The 19421-nt window shown below is 34.1% G+C and overlaps 2 protein-coding genes across 5 annotated transcripts in view; one reads left to right on the top strand and one right to left on the bottom strand.

The window, feature by feature from the left end:
- LOC134840748 (COP9 signalosome complex subunit 2-like) overlaps window positions 1-19421 on the top strand; it is a 545309-nt gene that overhangs the window by 27344 nt on the left and 498544 nt on the right. The window lies entirely within an intron of this gene.
- Window positions 73-17888, bottom strand: LOC134839370 (coiled-coil domain-containing protein 62-like). Of its 3 annotated transcripts, none has more exons than XM_063854897.1 (11): window positions 17240-17888; window positions 12274-12770; window positions 5216-5409; window positions 4953-5056; window positions 4433-4599; window positions 3960-4139; window positions 3678-3771; window positions 3261-3362; window positions 1684-1897; window positions 1348-1378; window positions 73-978 (listed from the first exon to the last, which is right to left on the bottom strand). In XM_063854897.1, the coding sequence occupies exons 1-11, from the start codon at window positions 17697-17699 to the stop codon at window positions 733-735; spliced, it is 2289 nt and encodes a 762-aa protein (XP_063710967.1). In that variant the 5' UTR covers window positions 17700-17888; the 3' UTR covers window positions 73-732. The 3 variants fall into 3 exon arrangements, with proteins under 3 accessions (XP_063710967.1, XP_063710965.1, XP_063710968.1); XM_063854895.1 differs by having other exon boundaries at window positions 1348-1381; XM_063854898.1 differs by lacking the exons at window positions 12274-12770; window positions 17240-17888 and adding an exon at window positions 5633-6578 and having other exon boundaries at window positions 75-978; window positions 1348-1381.

The raw sequence follows: 19421 nt of genomic DNA on the forward strand, positions 1-19421 counted from the left end.
ACAATTCAAATATTTTTTGACCTCTGCTTTAAAAACAGTAACTTCGAATTGAATTCGTGAACCATCTTTTAAATAACTTTAACATACCGATAAACGAATGGGCGGAATAATATAAGATATGTACGAATGAAAAATCATTTGAAGACTTACAAAGAAGCAATTTTCAAGGCGATTATTTACACATATTTAACAGGATTGTTTTTGCCGCTATAAAAGTATGAACAAAAGTATGTACAATGATGGAATGGAAGATAATAAATTCACAGTTTAATGTTTTTTTTCACTCGAAATAAAATTCAACCGATTGTTCAGAGCACCTGAAATTTAAGTAAATTAGGGAAATAACTGCAGGTAAAATACTGCATAAATAATTGCAAAAGCATGAATTACTATTGTGTTCGCGAAATTGTGAATTTCAGCAGTGAAAAAGTTACATGGGAACAATTCAAATTTAGGGTAAAATTTTAACTCTAATTTATGGCGCGCTATTTTGTTTCTGTTCGAAAATAATGGAGGGAATTGAAGTTCTAGGGAGCTGAATTTTTGCCACTATCGTCAAATGCAATTATGCAATGTATGAAGGTAATGGATTCTATGCAACAGTTAATGATTTCAACGACTTGCATTTCAAACGACAAATGGATTGATATACAAACTTATGACCTCAATTTGACCATATTTCAACCTTGAGTAAAAGGTCATGTGAGAGGTCAGCTAGAAGTCGATTTGGGACTAATCGCTGTTTTCTGATTTGTTTCTAAAAGAGTTAAAGGTCACATTTTTCTTGTTGGTGGTGGCGCCACCGGAACCTCGCAAAGAGTGAGCAATACTGCCGTGGTGGTGGTGGTGGTGCGTCCCGGTAGCACTGCTGCTCATCAAGGATCCAGAGGCGGAGCTGCTGTGAGGCAAAGCAGAAGAAGAGACTGAGTTTGAGTTATGATTTATAACTAGGTCACCACAATCTAACAACCCATCTTCCTGAAACACAAACAAAATACTACGTCATACTTTCGAAACTAAACTTTTTTCAAAAAAAAAATCACCAACCAGAGGTTCCCCCTTTTGGTATTAATTGATGACATCCATTTCCAGCGACAAAATATACTAAATTGAGGGGGAGCGCGCGCCAAAAAACGCAAATTTTTGGTCAAAAAATTCCAGAAAGAGCCCAAAACGGCCTTATTGACCCGTTTTTTCAGTATTTTCAAAAAAATGCAGAAACTTTTATAAAAACGGGGTCTATATAGTGTTTTGGGAGTTCTCGGAAAATCAATTTGGTCGACTTAAGAAAAAGGTCGACAAAGTTATAGAATATTTTTTTTTTCAAAACGATATATTAATACTAACCCCGTATACTTGAGACATTTCTCTCTCCGATCTGCTGAAACACATTGAAAATATTCAAGTTGATTATCTCCTTAGAATCCATTCATTTTTTGGAAAACTCTAACAAACTTGTTCAATATCATTTCATTCAAAATTTTGGATTCAAAATGACTTTTGATGATATTTAAACACGCAGCAAAAAAATCAACCATTTTCAGAGGCTTAATTGATTTGTGAAATTAAATCAAAAATTTTCATACGTTGATTAGATTTGTTAAACTTCGTTTCACTTCACGATTATAATTTTAAAAATTATACAAAAATATTTATGCTTTTATTGAGCAGAACCCTACTCACGAGTCCCCGCCGCCTCCTCCTCCCCCTCCTGCCCCCGAGTTGAGTTCTATCTCCCCCAGCAAGTCCTGTGCGGAATGGAGACTCCTCTCCAGCACTGCTATCTCCTTCTGCTGTCTCTCTGTGATCTGTCTGAGAGAAGACAACTCCGCCTCCGTCCTCTCCTGCTTCGACCTCTGCAAGTCTATCAGCTGGTCTTTACGGCGCTCACGCTCATCTGATTCAACACAAAGTCATCAACCTCATATAATTCGGACAATTTAATATCTTTATCACATTTGAGTTCATTATGAATTCATTAAAAATACCTGGCTTTGAAACAAAAAAAATTACAATTAAATAGCAGCAATCCCCTATCCGTTGTCTCCTGCCCCACAACAGACAATAAAAAAATCTTCGATACAAGAATTGTGAACTCGTTCACTTACTCAAACTCTTTTTTTATCTGTTGTTCGTGCATTATACACAAACTATTATTTTTAATTTCATCTTCGACGTTTTTAACTGTAGTATTGGATACCGGATCGAGGTGCTCGACTTATGTTTTGACTTTGAGAGTCGAGCACGTGCAATTTTTGACTGAAGTTCCGCGGTCGAGAAGCAAGTCGAAACACATCCGATTTCGGTCAAAAAAGTCCAAACATAGGTCCGCCCGGAGTTGACCATCTCCAAAAATTTCCCTATTACAGAAAATGTCATGAGATTTGTAGGAAGTTTCCGCTATCTTACAGCGTTGTTATGAAAAAAGTTCTGAAGATAGAAACTTTTTCCTAAAACTCAAAAAAAATCACCAAAAGCACTTTGAATTGTTTCTATACCGTAATAACAGATATAAATCAATATTAGAATAATTTCGTTTTTTTTTTTTCATTTTGATGCATGTAAAAATTTTCAGATAGTGTATAAAATGTATACATTTGAACAAAAAAATCGTAATTAGTGGTTGAAAATTATTTTGGAGATATTCAAAAAACCAACTTCGACAAATAATGTCATATAATTTTGGACGTGTTGTATGTGGTGTTCAGGTATATACAGTCAAAGATTCTAAAAATCAGCAAAAAACTATTTCTGTAAGGGTAGTGTTTTTCGGTAAACCTATGTAACAAACGAAATTAATGGGCTACGAGTTTCCGTTATTGTACCTTACGGAGAACTTTGAAAAAAGCAAACAAAAAAGTCATTGAATTAAGTATTTTTAGCGTTGTTTAAAATATAGTACTTTTTTCGAAGATTTTAACTAATTTTGAATTTGAAAGAGAGCAAAAAAAATCAATGTGCACTGCAAAGACCGCCATCCGAAAATTGCAATCAGCATGAATCATTTGAGGAAGTTTGCTTATCGCTAAGTCGAACACTTTGTTGTTGGGTCGAGACAACCGAAACACACCAAAATTTGGTCGAGAATCACGAAACATACCGAAATGTGGTCGAGACGGTCGAAGCATACCAACTTTTGGTCGAGAAAGTCGAAACATAGATTGAGCACCTCGATCCGGGCTTTTGGCTAGCGTGAAAAAGCTTGCTTTTCTTTTCAGATGTAGACTGAAGAAGCGTCTGAAGAAACAGTAAATGCTTACTTGTGAGTGAGAGTTCTTTATGTAGGAGGTCCACTTGTGACTGCAACTCTAGAATCTTCGCCTCACTCTCCGAGTTCTTGTCCAGCAATTTGTCCAGTTCCGCTGAAAACGCAATTAAAAATTGAACCCTTAAAAAACCTGACTGCGAATAACGGTTCGATGAACTCTATGTTGTTTCGTGGAGTGAAATAGCTTATGATGTCAAGGAAACTAATTGTTCAAGATTCGAGCTATTAGATATAAAAACTAATCCTCTCTCAAAAATTGGACTGCTAGCGATATATATATTTTTTGAATCAACCAATCTTTTTGGGTTCAAAACGATGAAACTTGATAATATAATTACAATTGATAAGATCAACTGGTTTTGATTATAACAATTTAGTTTCATGCCACTAGTATTCAAGTGGTTGTTACGTTTGAGGCTGGACAGGTCGGCTGAACAATCCATGGCCTTCTCCCTCCACTCCTTGTTTTCCTTCTTCAGATTCTGCTCACTGATCTCCAGGTCCTGCAACACATTCATAAACACTGCTAGCACAGAAAAGAATCGCAATTATCAAAAGACAGCAAAACTGGCACGTTTTTCTCCTCAATATTTCGCGGTTCAGTAATTGATTCAGTAATTAAAGTGGGACGAAATTAAGTGAGGGAAGAAATTATGGTTTACAAATCCAGATAAAATTACCAGACTCTGACCTTGATCTGGGTGGCCTGTTGTTGGCTATTCTCGTTCAGCATGAGCAGTTCTGCATTCATGCTCTCTATCTCGGCACTCTTCTCATTCAACACCCCCACCAACTCCCTCTCCCGCCCCTCCAACTCCTCCAGGGTGCCACTCATCTCACGCACACTCCTGTTCAGCTGGCTGTTCTTATCCTGAACCACACAACATGCAGTGAAGAAGAGTGCTGTTTCGACGGAGTCGCATAAGTGCATGACGAGAAGAAACTATGACTAGTGTTTTTTCGCCTAGCCTCTTTTATTTATAATCAACCCTTTAGTTTTCATTCTTTTTTGAATATTTTAATTTTAATTTTCCGCAAGTATTCTTTATTTGAAAGAACTTTTGATGTTTATTTTACTTTTAATGGAATCAGAAGAATTCAAAAACATCATTAAATCTTTATCCTATTATTAATTAAAAAGAAAAAAATATATGTAGTCAGTACCTCTAATTCACGGAGTCTGGTGGCGTTGGAGGTGCACTCGTCTACGGAGTTCTGCAGCTGTATCTTGATGGACTCCAACTCACACTGCTTCGCCTCCTCCTGCGACTCGCACACCTTCACCTGATTGGCCAACTGCTTAATCTGCTCATTCTTCCTACTCAGCTCTCCTGCAGATAAGGAAAGATAAAAAAAGGTTCAAGCAACCACATTCTTTACAAGAGAAGCAAGTTTTAATATACCATTGGACATCTTCCAATTTGAAACATAAAAGATCTTAGTTTGTTTCTTTGAGTTTTGAACTTTGACGAAATCAATTTGTAACAGCGCCGAGTTGAAATGGGAACAGATTTTTTACTACGTTAAGATACCCACCAGTTCATGGCCAACCGATCCAAATAACGCATTAAAACTAAAACGAAAAAAAAATTGATTTTTTTTAGCGGCTCTCCGAAAACTTTATAGGAATAGGCTTTTTAGTGTTTCAGAAAAAAAGGTTTCCGACACTCATCTGAGTACACACCTTCGTATTTGGTGCACCTGGCCTCTAGACTGAGCAGTCTCTGCCTGTCCATCTCCCAGGCCTCCAGCTGTCTCCTGTGACTGGCCACCATCTCATTCAACTCCCTAATGTAAAAGTGTTGTCTATCTTGGAGGTCAAACCGACCTGCAAGTTGTTAGTTATTTTTGTAATGATCACTCTTATGAACATTCAGGTCTCTGTCAATGCAAGGCCAATAGTGTACAGACATGACCACAAGTGACGTCATAAATTACAGAGCTTACCTGTCTCTGTCTTTCAACTCAGTGATCAACAACTGCAGCTCCCTCCTCTGCTTCTGGATGGTCTCGTAGTCCAACTCATACCCACCAACAGGTCCAGAAGAGGCCCCGTTCAACAGTCCACTGCCACCACCGCCACCGGGCGATGGAGTGTCGGAGAGCAGACCACCACCACCAGACAGTCTAGAGTAGGGTTTCTGGAAACAAGATTAACAAAAAACAATAATTGAAAAAATAATTTGTATCTATAGAACTGATTCTCGAATATTAAAATTTCAACTGAAATTTCAAACTTGCGACACTTTGGAGAATTAAGAACTTGAAAACATTGCTTTAAACTTATGAAAAGTTTTGTTTTAATTTTCTAAAAACAAAATGTATACCGAAAAAATTACAAATCGATAACTTTGAAGATCGAACCGTATCGACAGGTCCGTTTCTGACACTATAACTTCTAGTTGAATAACTCCTATAAACAGGATTATAACCCCCAGCACAGTAATAACCAGAGGATTGTCTATTCGCTCCACTTTCAATTTTGCCCTCGTCTCGATCGTGAAAATTATCAACGGAATTTTCCATAGTCGAAGTTTCTTTATGAACAAAGTTCTGTGAACTCTTCGTTTGGACTTGTTGAATAGAATGGCTGTTTAGAAAACTCTGGGTTTTCTCCGACATTTCTCTGACCAAATCTAAAGTGTACTCTAATCTGGAGGATAAATCTCTGGCAGTCAGCCGACAACTATCACCATCAAACGGATCAAAATAGCTTTGAATAGCAGATGTAGATTCTTTTCTTGATGATGGCTTGCAAAAAGCCTGGTTTAAGTTTTCCAGGTGCTTTTCAACAACAGGAAAGGAATGTGGATATGGAATTTGGTCTTTCAAATTGACATCTTTAGCTCGACAGCTGCAGCAAAAACTGGGACTCCTTGGAACCTGAAGTTCCGACGTTGCGTTCAGTTCCGTCTTGAGAGGAGAATGTTTCGCTTTTCTGAATTATGTGCACTTTTTACTTCGTTGATCAAGACAGTTTGGCTGAAGCTCGAATTTTGTTCACGGCTAAAAACTAACCGGTGGTACTAATAAATAGGAAAAAGGGAAACCGTTTGGCACCAATAATTGGAAGTTGGTCTAGTTTATATGTGCTATGTCCTGGGATTTTGCAATGGTGCCATGCATAAAACATAAGAGTAATACGGACTACAGGGGAAAAGCAGAGGTTGATGTAATGGTTTGTGGTTGTTATGAGTTGTGCTTTTTGTTCTTAGTTTACGGCTCTTGAGTAGCAGGTGAACTGCTGGCGAAATCGCGATGTCATCATGGTTTTGCCTGCAGATCTATATAGTCCATGTTATGTATTATTGATTCATTTGAAAGAAGATCGTTCAATTAACAGAAGTTGAAATAAACATAATTGATAAATTGGTCACAAAAAATGACTAATGAAAGCATGTAATTGAATATAAAACTTCTTGAAGTTTGATAGCATGTTTTGAATAGAGAACTTCTCAAAGAAGTGTTTAATGTGAGTTTTATTATCTTCGATTGATTGATAAAATTCTAATTTTTTTCTAATTGAGACACAGCACGTTTTTATTAGGTAACTCCCATAAATTTAAATAAACAATTCATGTAGGAAAAAACGTATGGAAAAAAAAGATGATACAATTGCACGATAAAAGAGGCCCTAGCTATAAAACATAATTTAGCGGACCATTATAGAACGAGAAATGAGATATGTTCAAAATTGAACTGCAAAGACAAATATATTGAGTTGTTAGAGTGCTGTTGTGACTCGGTAATCAATACTTGATGAATAAAATGAAAGGTGCTCTGTTTATGATCATTTTTTATGATACCATAAAACAATTAGAGAAAAATTGAGCTGATCCCGCTGATCTGCAATTGCTTTAACAGCTGGATCATTTCAGCTTTTATTTTCAGCCATCATAAATTAAAACCAAAAAATCACTGCAAAAAAAATTCAGATGGTAAAAATCAAACCAATTTTGAAGGGTCAAGATTAATTTAGAACTCATTGTGATGATGCAACAAACCGAATCGCTTTTGGATGGCTTACAACTACGCTTGAACAATAGTTATTTGGAAATGAAAAAGCCCTTAAATGACAAAGCTGCTGAAGACCCGAATAATTGCCAGCCCAGAAAAATAATCAAAAATTGTATGTAGTTCTTAAGCAGGGGCACAACAACGGTTCGCCGTGATGAGCTCGAGTACAGCTCGTATGTTGGTCCTTTCCCTCGTGGATAAATGGTATTAAAACATTTTTTTCAAAGTCAAACAAAGCTTTGAAACATAAGAATTAGAACTTTACAAAAAGAAAGTTGGCATAAAAACAGGGGAATCAATTCAGATCCATTTTTTTCCTAATCGGGTTTTTTCAAAACGTAGTTTTTTAAATCCGAATTGCAAGCGAAACTTTTTAACTGAAGTTCCATATAATCTTTTTTTGGTTCACTTGAAAAGTGACATAAAAACATTTTAGAAATCCAATTTTCTGTTGGAATTTAGCATCAAATTGACGTATGCGATGTTTGAACTTATATACAAGAGTGTTTCCGATCAATTTCAGAAAAAAACCTATAACAAAAAATTTTAAGTTATGGTTTCAGTGTATAATTTCCTCCGTTGCCGTAATTTAAAAAAATAGATTTTTGAAGACAATTTTATTCTCCAGATAACTGTCAGAGTAACAATATAATTTCGATCTTAATCAACTGCTACTACTTTGAAAGAATCAGCGACTAAATTTCAATTTAAAAATTTTTTCAAAAATGTGATCAAAATTTGATCCAGCTTTGCTAAGATCAAGGAAATTTCTCATTAAAAAAGTAGGAGTAATCGCTTATAAAAAAAATGAATATAAGTTTATCAAAACGATTAAAACAAAAAAAGGAAACAATGATTTTTGTCGATCAACAAAGCAGCAAAAAGAAAACTTTTTAAAATGTATGGGATAGCCAATGAAAAGTAACAAATATATGTTTGAAAGGTTGCATTTATAAAAAAAATAGGGTATTTAACACATACATGCTTTTTTACAGAAACAGTGTGAATAAGAATCAAAGTTTCAGTTTTTTTCGGATTACAAACAAATGTGGAAAATATATCCAACGAAAAAAGCATCAGGTACAAATGGTACGAAGAGCTTGAACGAAAACTTTTTAGTTGCCCTGGCTTTGTTTCCTACAACTAGAAGAGTTTAATGAACCTTAACAAAACAAATTGAATGTTTAAAAAATTAAAAGTTAACAATATTGCTTGTCGAACGACACAGCTGAAGAAAATATTATAAACTGCATTCAATGGCCATTGAAATGCAACAAAAACTATTTTCGAAAGGTTTCGCTGATAAATAAACATCGAATAGCGTTTTTGATTACATATATAACTATTTTGATGTGAATCTAAATCAAGCAGAAGTATTGAGCAAAATCATAGTGTTTTGTACGAACTCAATTTCAAATTTAAACAATTAAGAATTTTCTTTTGTAACATCTCATAAAAAACGATAAGTGTAAAGCATAAATATAGAAGCACCATCAATGAGACTCAAAGCTGCTAGTTTTTTTCTGTTTAAAAACAAATGAGGAGAATATATCCCACAAAAGAAAATTTTAGTTAAACGTGCTACATGAACTTAAAACGAAAAAATTGATTTGAAGCGACGAAAAATTTTGAAGGCAATTTCAATTTCCAGACAACTGTCAGTGAGTTATTATGAAAGAGTTCTACATTTGAAAATCATATTTACAATCAACAAGTTCTAGAAAGCGAGTTCTTCGTCGCTCCAGTTTTGCTGAATAAATTGACTCCAAGAAAACTCTCAATCAAAACTGGAGAAATCATAGTTAAAGGAAATTGGAATAAACTTTTTTAAAAACATTGTTAGCTTTGTAATGATATTTGTTACACCTTTTTAAGCTTAGATTTGTTTTATACTAACTTTGAGCGGTGCTGATCTTTTCAAGATTTCAAGAATTATTCATTAAGCTATTTCTTTGCTCACGTTTTATACCAGATTTGACGAGGTAATCATCAAGCTAGTTTTTTGCTAACATTTTTGTTACATTTTTGCAACAACAAATTTTGTAAAAAAAGATTGCAAACCTTCAGGGGGCTGTTTTTCAGCTAAGGTTTTCAAATAAAGAAAATGATGATTTGAAGCGAGCTTCTCGTTCCGATATTTTAAAAAATAGGAAGAAACTTTGTATTCGGCTGTATTTCAGTGTTTTTTGTTTTTCAAACAATCGAGCAGCCTTGTAGAAGGTTGAGCCTTGACAATTAGTTTTACGTTTTGAAGGTTTTAGAGTCAATTTTGGAATAAAAACATCGAAAATTACAAACCTTTTTCAAATTTTGTTTTTGTTTTCTTTTCTAGTCATTTTTTGACAAAAACTAATTTTTTTGTTTTACTGTGACGGTCGAATATAATTAAACATCATGTTTCCTTCCATTTTTTTCGTCACAACACGCACAGAAAACAACAATTACGTGAGCAAAATTGAAACAAATTTTCATCTCGTTTTGTCAGAATTTTTTCTGCATTCAGTTAACCTTACTTTCTTTTAAATTTTTCATCTTCGCTGGGAGTCAGTGATTTCTACGTTTAGCTTCTAGCAAGTTTTATCAGATGGCCAAAATTAAATACGTTCACTTTTGGACTCATTACGAGGGTAAACTGTGCACTCGATCCACAATTTTGTGTCTGTATGTTTCTGGATTTTTATGACAAGTCTTTAAACACCGATCAAAGGAAATAAAAAAACAAAAGAACAACAAAAGGAGAATTTTTGTTGCAGAACCCGTTTACAATTCAGAAAATGCACAATTATGGCCTCATAATCCGAATTCAAGAAATGATTACTTGAAATGAGTTACCCTACAGGTCTTGAATACCAAGTTTTTAAAGCAATGAAACTTTAAGCAATTAAGCTTCAGCTATAACAAAATTTTTACTCAATTATCATTTGACTTCTGTGAGCAAAAATTGCTCAAGAAAATATTTTAAATCTTTTAAACGCACTCCATGAACTAGCAAAAAATTATCTGCGTTTGGTGATTTGTCAATAATTTAATTGCATAGTTTAAGTTGAAATCGATTTAAGTTGTAAAAAAGTAAGTTAATCAAAAAGAAAACTTCAGATCGATTTGGATCGATTTTAAATCGTTTTAAATCGATTTAATTTAAGCGCTAAAAAATCAATTTCAGTCGATTTTACATTGATTCGAATGGATCTTAAAAATGACCTTAAATGAAATCTATTTAAATCGATTTTTTTTCGCTCCTTTTTTTCTTCAAATTTTCGAATGACAGAAAAAATGAAAACTTTTGTTACGTGTCGTTATAGATACCAAAAATGACTAAAACGCTTGTGAAAACAAGATCCACCGTACCATCAGCCCCCCCCCCCCACCCCACCCAATTCTTATCCCCCAATCCCTCTCCCCCAATTCTTATCCCCACCACCCATCAGTTATACCAGATATAATTTTTTCCTCTAAATTGATTAAATTAGACACCTAAACCGATCCAAAATTTTCAAAAAAGATCGATTTTAGATCGCTTTGAAATCCATTTAAGTTCGTAAAATGTACATTGTTAATCAATTTGGATCGATTTAAAATCGATTTAAAATCAATTTAAATCGACCGGAAACCATTTCTGTCAGTGCGGGTACTTTTTATTTAAAAAAAGATAATTTCATCTTTTCTTCGATTTTCTTAATTTTTCTTGTTTTTCTGTTGTCTGGTTTCAAGTAATACGCAATTTACTTGCGTAGAAAACGTTCAGAAATCAGTATTAAATTTTATTTTAATTTCTTCATTCGTTACCCGGGTTTTTGCCCAACATCCGATTTTCAATGTTGATTTTTTTATGACTTCAATGCATATTTTTGAGATCAAAATCTGGTTTATTTTGAAAATTTTCTTGACTTTTTACATATGTCAATGCACGAAATCTGATTTTCTAGATTTTCGTTGCATAGTTTTGAGCTCAAAATCTGATTTATATTAACATGTTTTTTTTTATTTCTTGAATTCTAAAACATCTGGCTAAAACATCTATTGAAAAAATCAAAATTAAAGTATTTCAATTAGTTTCTAAATAGCATGTTTATTTTTGCTTTGTTTGCAAAAAATCGATTTTAGTGTGTAGGAAAATCCATCGCAATCGATTTAAATTGATTTTTTAGACACTTGAATCAATTTTAAATTTTAGATTTAAATAAATGGATTTAAGTGAGATTCTGATGGATTTAAAAGTTATTCGGGTGGATTTTATTGAGTCGGAAAATCCATCAAGACGATTTAAATCGATTTTTTAGATACTGAAATTAATTTAAAATTTTCGTTTAAATTTTTTTTTTAATTTTCAGATTTAAAGTTTTTTATTTAAATCCATTTAAGTTTGTAAAATGTACATGGTTAATTGAATTGGATTGATTTAAAATCGATTTAAAATCAATTTAAATCGACCGGAAATCATTTCTGTCAGTTGTCAGTTGTCAGTGCGGGGTATTCAGACTACAGCGTATTCATACTCGTCAGTCCAGCAGACAAACACTATATTAACCAATCATAATCAAGACAAGAAAGAAATGGTTAATTAATAATTATTTATTTCGTAAGTTTGTTTTCTCATCTCGATTCTGATTGGTTAATATAGAATTTGTCTGCTTACTGACGAGTATGAATACGCGGTTGTCTAAATACAGACCGCACTCCCAGTTCTACGTTCAGATATTGCATGAGAGTGTTCTTCAGGCTTCTATCTACGTTGCCGCAATCAATAGGGCAAAGCAAAAAAAACATCAAAAGAGCAATGCAGAAAAAAACATCAATAGTTCATCAAAATAGTATTATATAAAAAGTTATTCTGTTTCAAGTTTTGTATGGTTGTCTTTGCCTGCTTTTTTCCTTTTCATCCGAGATAGCCAAATCAACGACGGGATTTGATGCTATACCGCACGCATCCATCATTCGCATGTTTTAAGGCACCTTAAATTGAGTTAATTCGACATTTTTGTTCTAACCTGACAGTAGTCATCCATTTGCATTGATTTGTTCTGGAAATGAGGGCCATAGTCCATATGACCATAATCTCCCCCATCCATATATCCATTCCTCATCCCATGGAAGTCACCCGGGTCCATAGGTCCATTCATGGTCTGCCTGGGGACTCTAACGGCACTGGAACTCCTCTGGAACGTCGGATAGGATCCAGATGACAAGGATTTGATCTTTTTCAGGTACTGTGCAAACTCCGGACTTGATGGCTGAAGCTTTTCATGATTCTGCTGTCGCAGTCGTGACAAATGGTTATTAATTTGAGGTCGGCTTCGATATTGTGTCGAGCTATTATGCATTTTCCGAGAAGTTTCTTGGCATGAATTCGATTCGAAAACCGGATGCGGTTCGTGGTGATCTAAATTTCGACTGGCAAATTTCTCGTCTGGGCTATTTTGATCGTAGTGATGGTTGTTCATTTCGAACACTTTTCCGCTGCTTGAAGGAGGCGTACTGTCCATAGCTGAAAGAGAATTAGACCGCTTTTGCTTTCGCATTTTGAAACTAGCTGGAAAACTAGTGTATTACTACTATTTTACTAGGATAAAATTATAATAAATACTCCAAGAAAAAGGCAATAGTTGTTTTTTTTTGCTGTTTTTTTTTGGTTTTCAAGTCTGCGATGGCATTTTACGACAGGGAGTGATTTGTATGGTTATTACAGCACAATGAAGCGTGTAAGGAAATCATCGGTTACTTTTATGGTAAGCTGGTTACGATTTGAGAGCAGAACAATCGGCGCCGTTTTTGCAGCTTAAACAGGCAGGTGCATTTGTACACCACTTAATTTGACCCGAGCAGAGCTGAAGGGTCGAGATCAGCTTACATTTATCAAAATTCGGAAAACTACAACAGGACCATACTGGATTTGGCCAATACTCGATTTATAAGAAAATTATAATGGTAAAAACAAAAAAAAAACAGCACACGAAACGCTTCTAGGCAGTTGTGTAACAAAACATCATTACAAGGCGAAAGGTTGAGTCCATTATTAAGACAAAAACACGTATTTTTATAAGAAAATTATTATTTATTTTATGCAGGGGCGGATCTAGGATTTTCTCGATGGGGGGGGGGTTGTGGCGGATTTTTAAACAAATTTCAAAAGTAAGTTTTGTCGACCTTTTTTTTTAGGTCGACCAAATTGATTTTCTGAGCTCTCCCAAAGCACTAAAAAAAATTTCGATGCGGGAATTTTGAAAAAAAATGCCAAAAAAGGCATTTTTAGGCACTTTCAGGAAAATTTTGACCAAAAAATTGCATTTTTTCGGCGCGCGCTCCCCCCTTAAAATTCAATGCAAAAATAATAAAAGGATCTTGTTAACTATATCCCCTATTTTTGGACCTTGTTAACTATCCCCCTATGCATGTATTATTTTTGACAAGCAATTTTGCCTTGCTAGCTAACTCAATGCTGTTTATTTTGTCAATATATTCATAATTTTTGTCATATATTCATAATTTTTTCAATCACTTTTTACCTTTCTGAAAAATTCAATGCAAAAAAAAACAAACGCTTCTTTTTAACTGTTTCCCCCACTTTTGGATCTTGTTAACTATCTCCCCCCCCCCCCCCCCCCCCCCCCCTATGCATGTATTATTTTTGACAACCATTTCTGTATAAAATATGCATTTCAAAAGTGTCAACAATTAAGTGGGTTTTCATTTTCGCGCGCTCGTGATATTTGTATTACTAACTATTTATATAATGCTTACATAAAAATTTTAAATTATAAATATTTTCTGAAAATTGTCTTAAGCTATTGAAAATGTGGCAGCCAAAGTTAAATTTCTGAAATCGAAATAGGGGGGGGGGATAGTTAAAAAGATCCAAACAAAAAGATAATTCGAAACGAACACAAATAGCAGCGCAAATATCAGAGAAAAATCCGTCCATTTGAAAAGTTTTTCTCTTTTGTGCTCATTTTTGCGCGTAACGTGAGGGAAAAAAACGAAAACCGCTAATTGTTGTAAATCAATCATAAGCAACAAAAACTGTCTGTATGAAATTGAATTACAAAACAAGAAAATTTTGAAAATTTTTCTTTGTTTTGAAGGGTTTTTGAAAATTTTCATTTTCAGGAATCCGCTTATTAAAAACTTCAAAAACTTACTTTCATGGAGAAAAACAAATTTTTTCGCGAAAAATGATTTTCAATTAACAAACGATTTTAACACGCTTCACTCTATCAAAATTTCAAACCCGTTTTTTTTGTTTAACACTGAGTGAATTTTGCTTCATATAACCTTCTGACAGTTCGTATCTAGCGGTAGGTTTTTACTAGTGCATGCATCTTTTTCGAACCCGATTAATCCAACAAAACATCATGCTCAAAATGTTTCATGCTCAGCCGAAAAAGTTTCATGTGTTTTTGTTCCACTAATCATTCCGACTTTTGAAGAAAAATACGCAATATTTGTGCTCTGCGTGGTTTGTTTTCAGCATCGACTTTTGAACTAGCAATTTTCGTAGATTTTTTCATCCAAAGAAAACAGTGTCTTGAGCTCAAGCATAAAAAGACAAGGATAAGTGACCTGCATTATTTTTGTAAAATTATAGGGGGTCTAAAAAGGGCCAATTCGGTTAATGTTGGACAATTAGCGCGTGTTATATTCGTGCTATCAAAGGCGGAGACTTAATCCGTCTTTTAAATTGTTCTAAATTGACTTGAAGCATACTTTTGGCCAATTAAATTTTTTTCTCGTTAAAAAAATTTTTGGTTCACAATGCGTTTTTGAGGTATGGTTGAAAAAATCTCAAAATGTTTTGTTTTTCGAAGCTGTTCAATTTCATCAACTTTTCAAAGCAAACAATACTCCATAGACTTTGATAGGCAGTCGAAAAATTCAGGGTTTCGCCGTGAAACGAGAAGTCTTTATAGCTTTTGAAACTGAACCGTTTTTCAACGACAAGATACTAGTCGCGTAACATCCTTCCATTCTAGCAAGGAAGTCATTCTTTAAAAACTTTTGGAAAAACTTTTGAAACTTTGGAATTTTATGATGTTAATCAAAAATTGAGGGTCCGAATTTTCTTATGGGACGGGACCATTTTTTTTGCTATTTTATCTGACAATCTTTTGCCCTATTTAAGACTTAAATTCTCTCCAAAGATTTAGCAGAATAAATGGAAAATGTGCTCAAAGTAGGCAAAATTTTTAGTTAAAAACTTGAAACGGTCAAAGTTTATTTATTGGTGATGAACACTAAGACCGTGAGTTTTAGAAAACCCCAATCAACTTAAAAAGTGAGTGGAATCTAAATAGGTAATGGGGGGGGGGGGGATAATGGCGAACAAATATTCGAAAAAAATGGAATTTCTTCTGACTCAATGGAAGAAATGTGAGCGCATTTTTAGGTTATTCTTTTGGCTTTATTGATGATTTCGAGCAGATACTTCAATATGATTTTTAACTGGAAAATTGAATAAAAAAACTAAATATTTGAAACTTTTTTGTCAGTTTTAATTGAATCAATGGTATCTGCAAAACTTTAACAAAAAAAGCTGAAAAATTTGAAAAAAAAAACGACTCATACCTTGTTTTATGTGGATATAAAACTTCATTGCAATGAAACGACCCTTAGAATGGAGAGAGTACTATTCATTTCCTTGATAATTTTGAGCACAAAGGCCGTTCACTTCATCTCTTGGCCGTTTTTTGGCCAATCCGAACCCAATAGATAGTCTTTATTGAAATGATGAGCAGAAATTGAAATGATGAGCAGAGTATAAGAATATAGAGATAAAACGAAATTTAATTGATTAATCATATACGGTCAATTTGACCATATGCTAAAAAGACTAGCACAGAATGTTCCGATCATATTCATAGAAACTGCAAGTAAATGTTCTTCAAATTAAAATTTTTTCAAATTGATGTCGTTTTTTATTGCGCGTGGATTGATGAAAATACCAATTGAAACTTTTTTGTCAGTTTTAATTGAATCAATGGTATCTGCAAAACTTTAACAAAAAAAGCTGAAAAATTTGAAAAAAAAAAACGACTCATACCTTGTTTTATGTGGATATAAAACTTCATTGCAATGAAACGACCCTTAGAATGGAGAGAGTACTATTCATTTCCTTGATAATTTTGAGCACAAAGGCCGTTCACTTCATCTCTTGGCCGTTTTTTGGCCAATCCGAACCCAATAGATAGTCTTTATTGAAATGATGAGCAGAAATTGAAATGATGAGCAGAGTATAAGAATATAGAGATAAAACGAAATTTAATTGATTAATCATATACGGTCAATTTGACCATATGCTAAAAAGACTAGCACAGAATGTTCCGATCATATTCATAGAAACTGCAAGTAAATGTTCTTCAAATTAAAAATTTTTCAAATTGATGTCGTTTTTTATTGCGCGTGGATTGATGAAAATACCATACACACGCGCAAGTAGTTAGTAAACAAAGCATAATTGACAACAGTTGCCTTCAAAAAATAGCAAACTAAGAAAATGAAAACAATTTAAAAAAATCAATTTTTTTTTCTTTTTTTTTGCAATATTTTGAAATTTTTTTGCGGAAACTTTTTTGTTAGGTCAATGGCAAAAAAGTTTTCAAAACTAGTTTCGTTTAGAGAAAATCATTTTTTTAGCCTAAATGACCTATTTGACCATTTATCATCTCTTTATTTATTCGCTTTATTCGGTGGAAACTAGACGAAAAATACAAAACTTCAAACAGGGTTTCTCAACACTGGGAAATTTTTTGAAAAATCTTAATGTCGCTTGAATCACGACTGAAAAGGTTTAATCTGATTAATCACTCGACTTATTCCGATGATTATTTGTCGTACCTGATTTTGCGTGGAAAACAAAAAAAACCTAAACACACCCGAATACAAAGTTCCTCCTGCTGACTCATTTTTTAAATGGTCAGAACAATAAACTTTTTTCATAATAAGTCGATTCAGGGTACTTACTGTATTTGTTGAAGTGTTCGTCGTAGAAATCAGGCGACGGGGGGAGGCTGTTTGCCTGCTGGTCGGGTAAACTCATTTTGTTCACGTCAGAAGAGCCACAGTTATTGTGACACGAATTATTTTTATTACAAGTTTCACATCTGCCCGTGTATGCCTTACGTTGGTGCTCGGCGTTATCTGCGCTGGTTTTTGAACACTGATTGATAAAGTTTTCCGGATTTTTAGAGTGATTTGTAATTTCACTCGGGTAAGGTTGAGGAGTACTTACAGATCGATGCTCGCGTTCATGTGTGTTTCGATAACACGTTGATGACGAATTTTTACCATCTGAAAAATTCGCACTCGATTTATAAAAAGCGTCGCTATATTTTTGGCTGAGTGTGTTCGTATATGAAGCAGCATTGCATTCCGTTTTGCCTCCTTTTAAACAACTACTTGGACGGGAACACAAAGTTGTCATTGATAAAAAATTAATTATTTAAATCAGTTCTTATTTAAAATTTGTGTGCGTGCTAGGTAGTCTTAAAATACCTCAAAATTGAACAAAAAAAATTGAAAAGAAAGTTGCATTTAAATATTGGTTACGACGAACTAGAAAATATAAACAATACGGCGCATGAATAAGAATGTGAGCAGAAAAAATTAGATGAGCTATAATAATGCGCTTTTTTTAACTGTGGATGAAATATTTCAATGCTCATCCTGCATTTCAATTTAAAAGCTGATTCACAGACAGGTGAAAGTACGGAAGATGCGATTTGTTCTTCTCTGTAACTTCTTTGTTCCTAAAGCGAAAACAGACGCTGTTATAATGTATAGTGTTTCCTATGACTTATAGAGATATTAAAAACTGATGCACATTTTTTTCAATCCGGTTTATTTGAGAAATTGTTAAGACTGATGAAATCTAGATATTAAAAAAACAGAGGACATGAATACCAAAAAAGTGTGAAAAAGTGTCAAAAATTATGCGAAACAGACTTCGTTGAATTTCAAAACTTCTCTCTAATTGGAATTTCAAACGGCAAAATTCCATTCCAAGACTATCGAAGTATTGTTATCCGGAAAACTTTTTCGAACACCTGGTTTAAATAAGCTTTTGACATTAATATTTGCCATATATGATTAAATACACCATGATACTCTTTTGAAGAGTGATTCTTTTTCATCGTGGCATGATTTTGATCATCAAGAACTGATTGCTGGAAAAAAGTGTCTCAGTCAAAGTTAACTCATTTTTTCTCGTTTTGTTAACCAAGTTGTTTGAAATCGAAGAGTTCAAGCAATTTCAAAATGGTTCATAGTGCTTACGTGTAACATCTTATACAAAGTTTTATCACTCAAATGGATCTGGAGCACTTACATCAGAAATAATGTTCAGTCAGAACAAAGCATCAAATTGGCGACAAATTAAGTGTCTGTGTTTTCTACGTGTCGCATGACGCTCACATCTGTTAATGGTCAGAATCTAATTTTTTGACAAGTTCAATTTCATTCCATTTCGAATTAGGACTTTTCAAAATTGATTTTTTGAAAAGTCTTCTAAAGCTATTCAGATTATTGTCATGCATCAAAACTAGATGCGTCTCATTTTTTGACACTGCTTTACTATTGAGCTATCAAAGAATATATTTTTTAAAAATTGTTTCTCCTCTCCTCTCAAAGAGCCGAATCAAAGAGGTTTGTTTGGCACAGTGATAGATACCCGTCGTTTGCAAGTATCTATACAAAATATTGTATATGCTCGGGTAGTTTTTTCTTCATTTTTTAATAACACCTCAGTTCAATGGGAACTTTGACACGCTGGATTCATAAATTATTTGCCCTTTATTAGCATTTGGCTCCTTGGTCAGAAGCACAAATACTGTGAAATTTACATTCCGATGGAAAAAAGATTTTTAAACTAGGTTAGATTTTTTTCTCTTCTGACTTTTCTGATGAATGAAGCTGTAAAGCACAATCCAACGTCACTGTTCATCCGGAATAGTAGTCAGAACTTATCATCCGAAAGGTAACTTTCTCGACATTGACTCAAGTCAAGATGAAAGCGCCCCATGCTGAGAAGTTTTTGCCATCCACAATCACCTCGTTTCGGCAGGGCTAGCATAATTTCATTCAAGTCTACCTTCGACTCGGAAGATTACCCTTTTCAACAGACATCGTTGTCTGCTTCTTTCAAAAT

This window comes from Symsagittifera roscoffensis, chromosome 2, assembly GCF_963678635.1.
Source record: "Symsagittifera roscoffensis chromosome 2, txSymRosc1.1, whole genome shotgun sequence".
NCBI classification, from domain to species: Eukaryota; Metazoa; Xenacoelomorpha; order Acoela; family Convolutidae; genus Symsagittifera; species Symsagittifera roscoffensis.

Bases quoted from the DNA above. Each gene is read 5' to 3' on its own strand.
- LOC134839370 (XM_063854895.1), bottom strand. From the start codon at position 17,699: ATGACAACTTTGTGTTCCCGTCCAAGTAGTTGTTTAAAAGGAGGCAAA. The intron at 4,140-4,432 runs GTACTGACTACA...TGTGTGGTTCAG, and splicing joins CCAGACTCCGTGAATTAGAG to GATAAGAACAGCCAGCTGAA. The intron at 1,898-3,260 runs GTAAGCATTTAC...GTGTTGAATCAG, and splicing joins TAAAGAACTCTCACTCACAA to ATGAGCGTGAGCGCCGTAAA.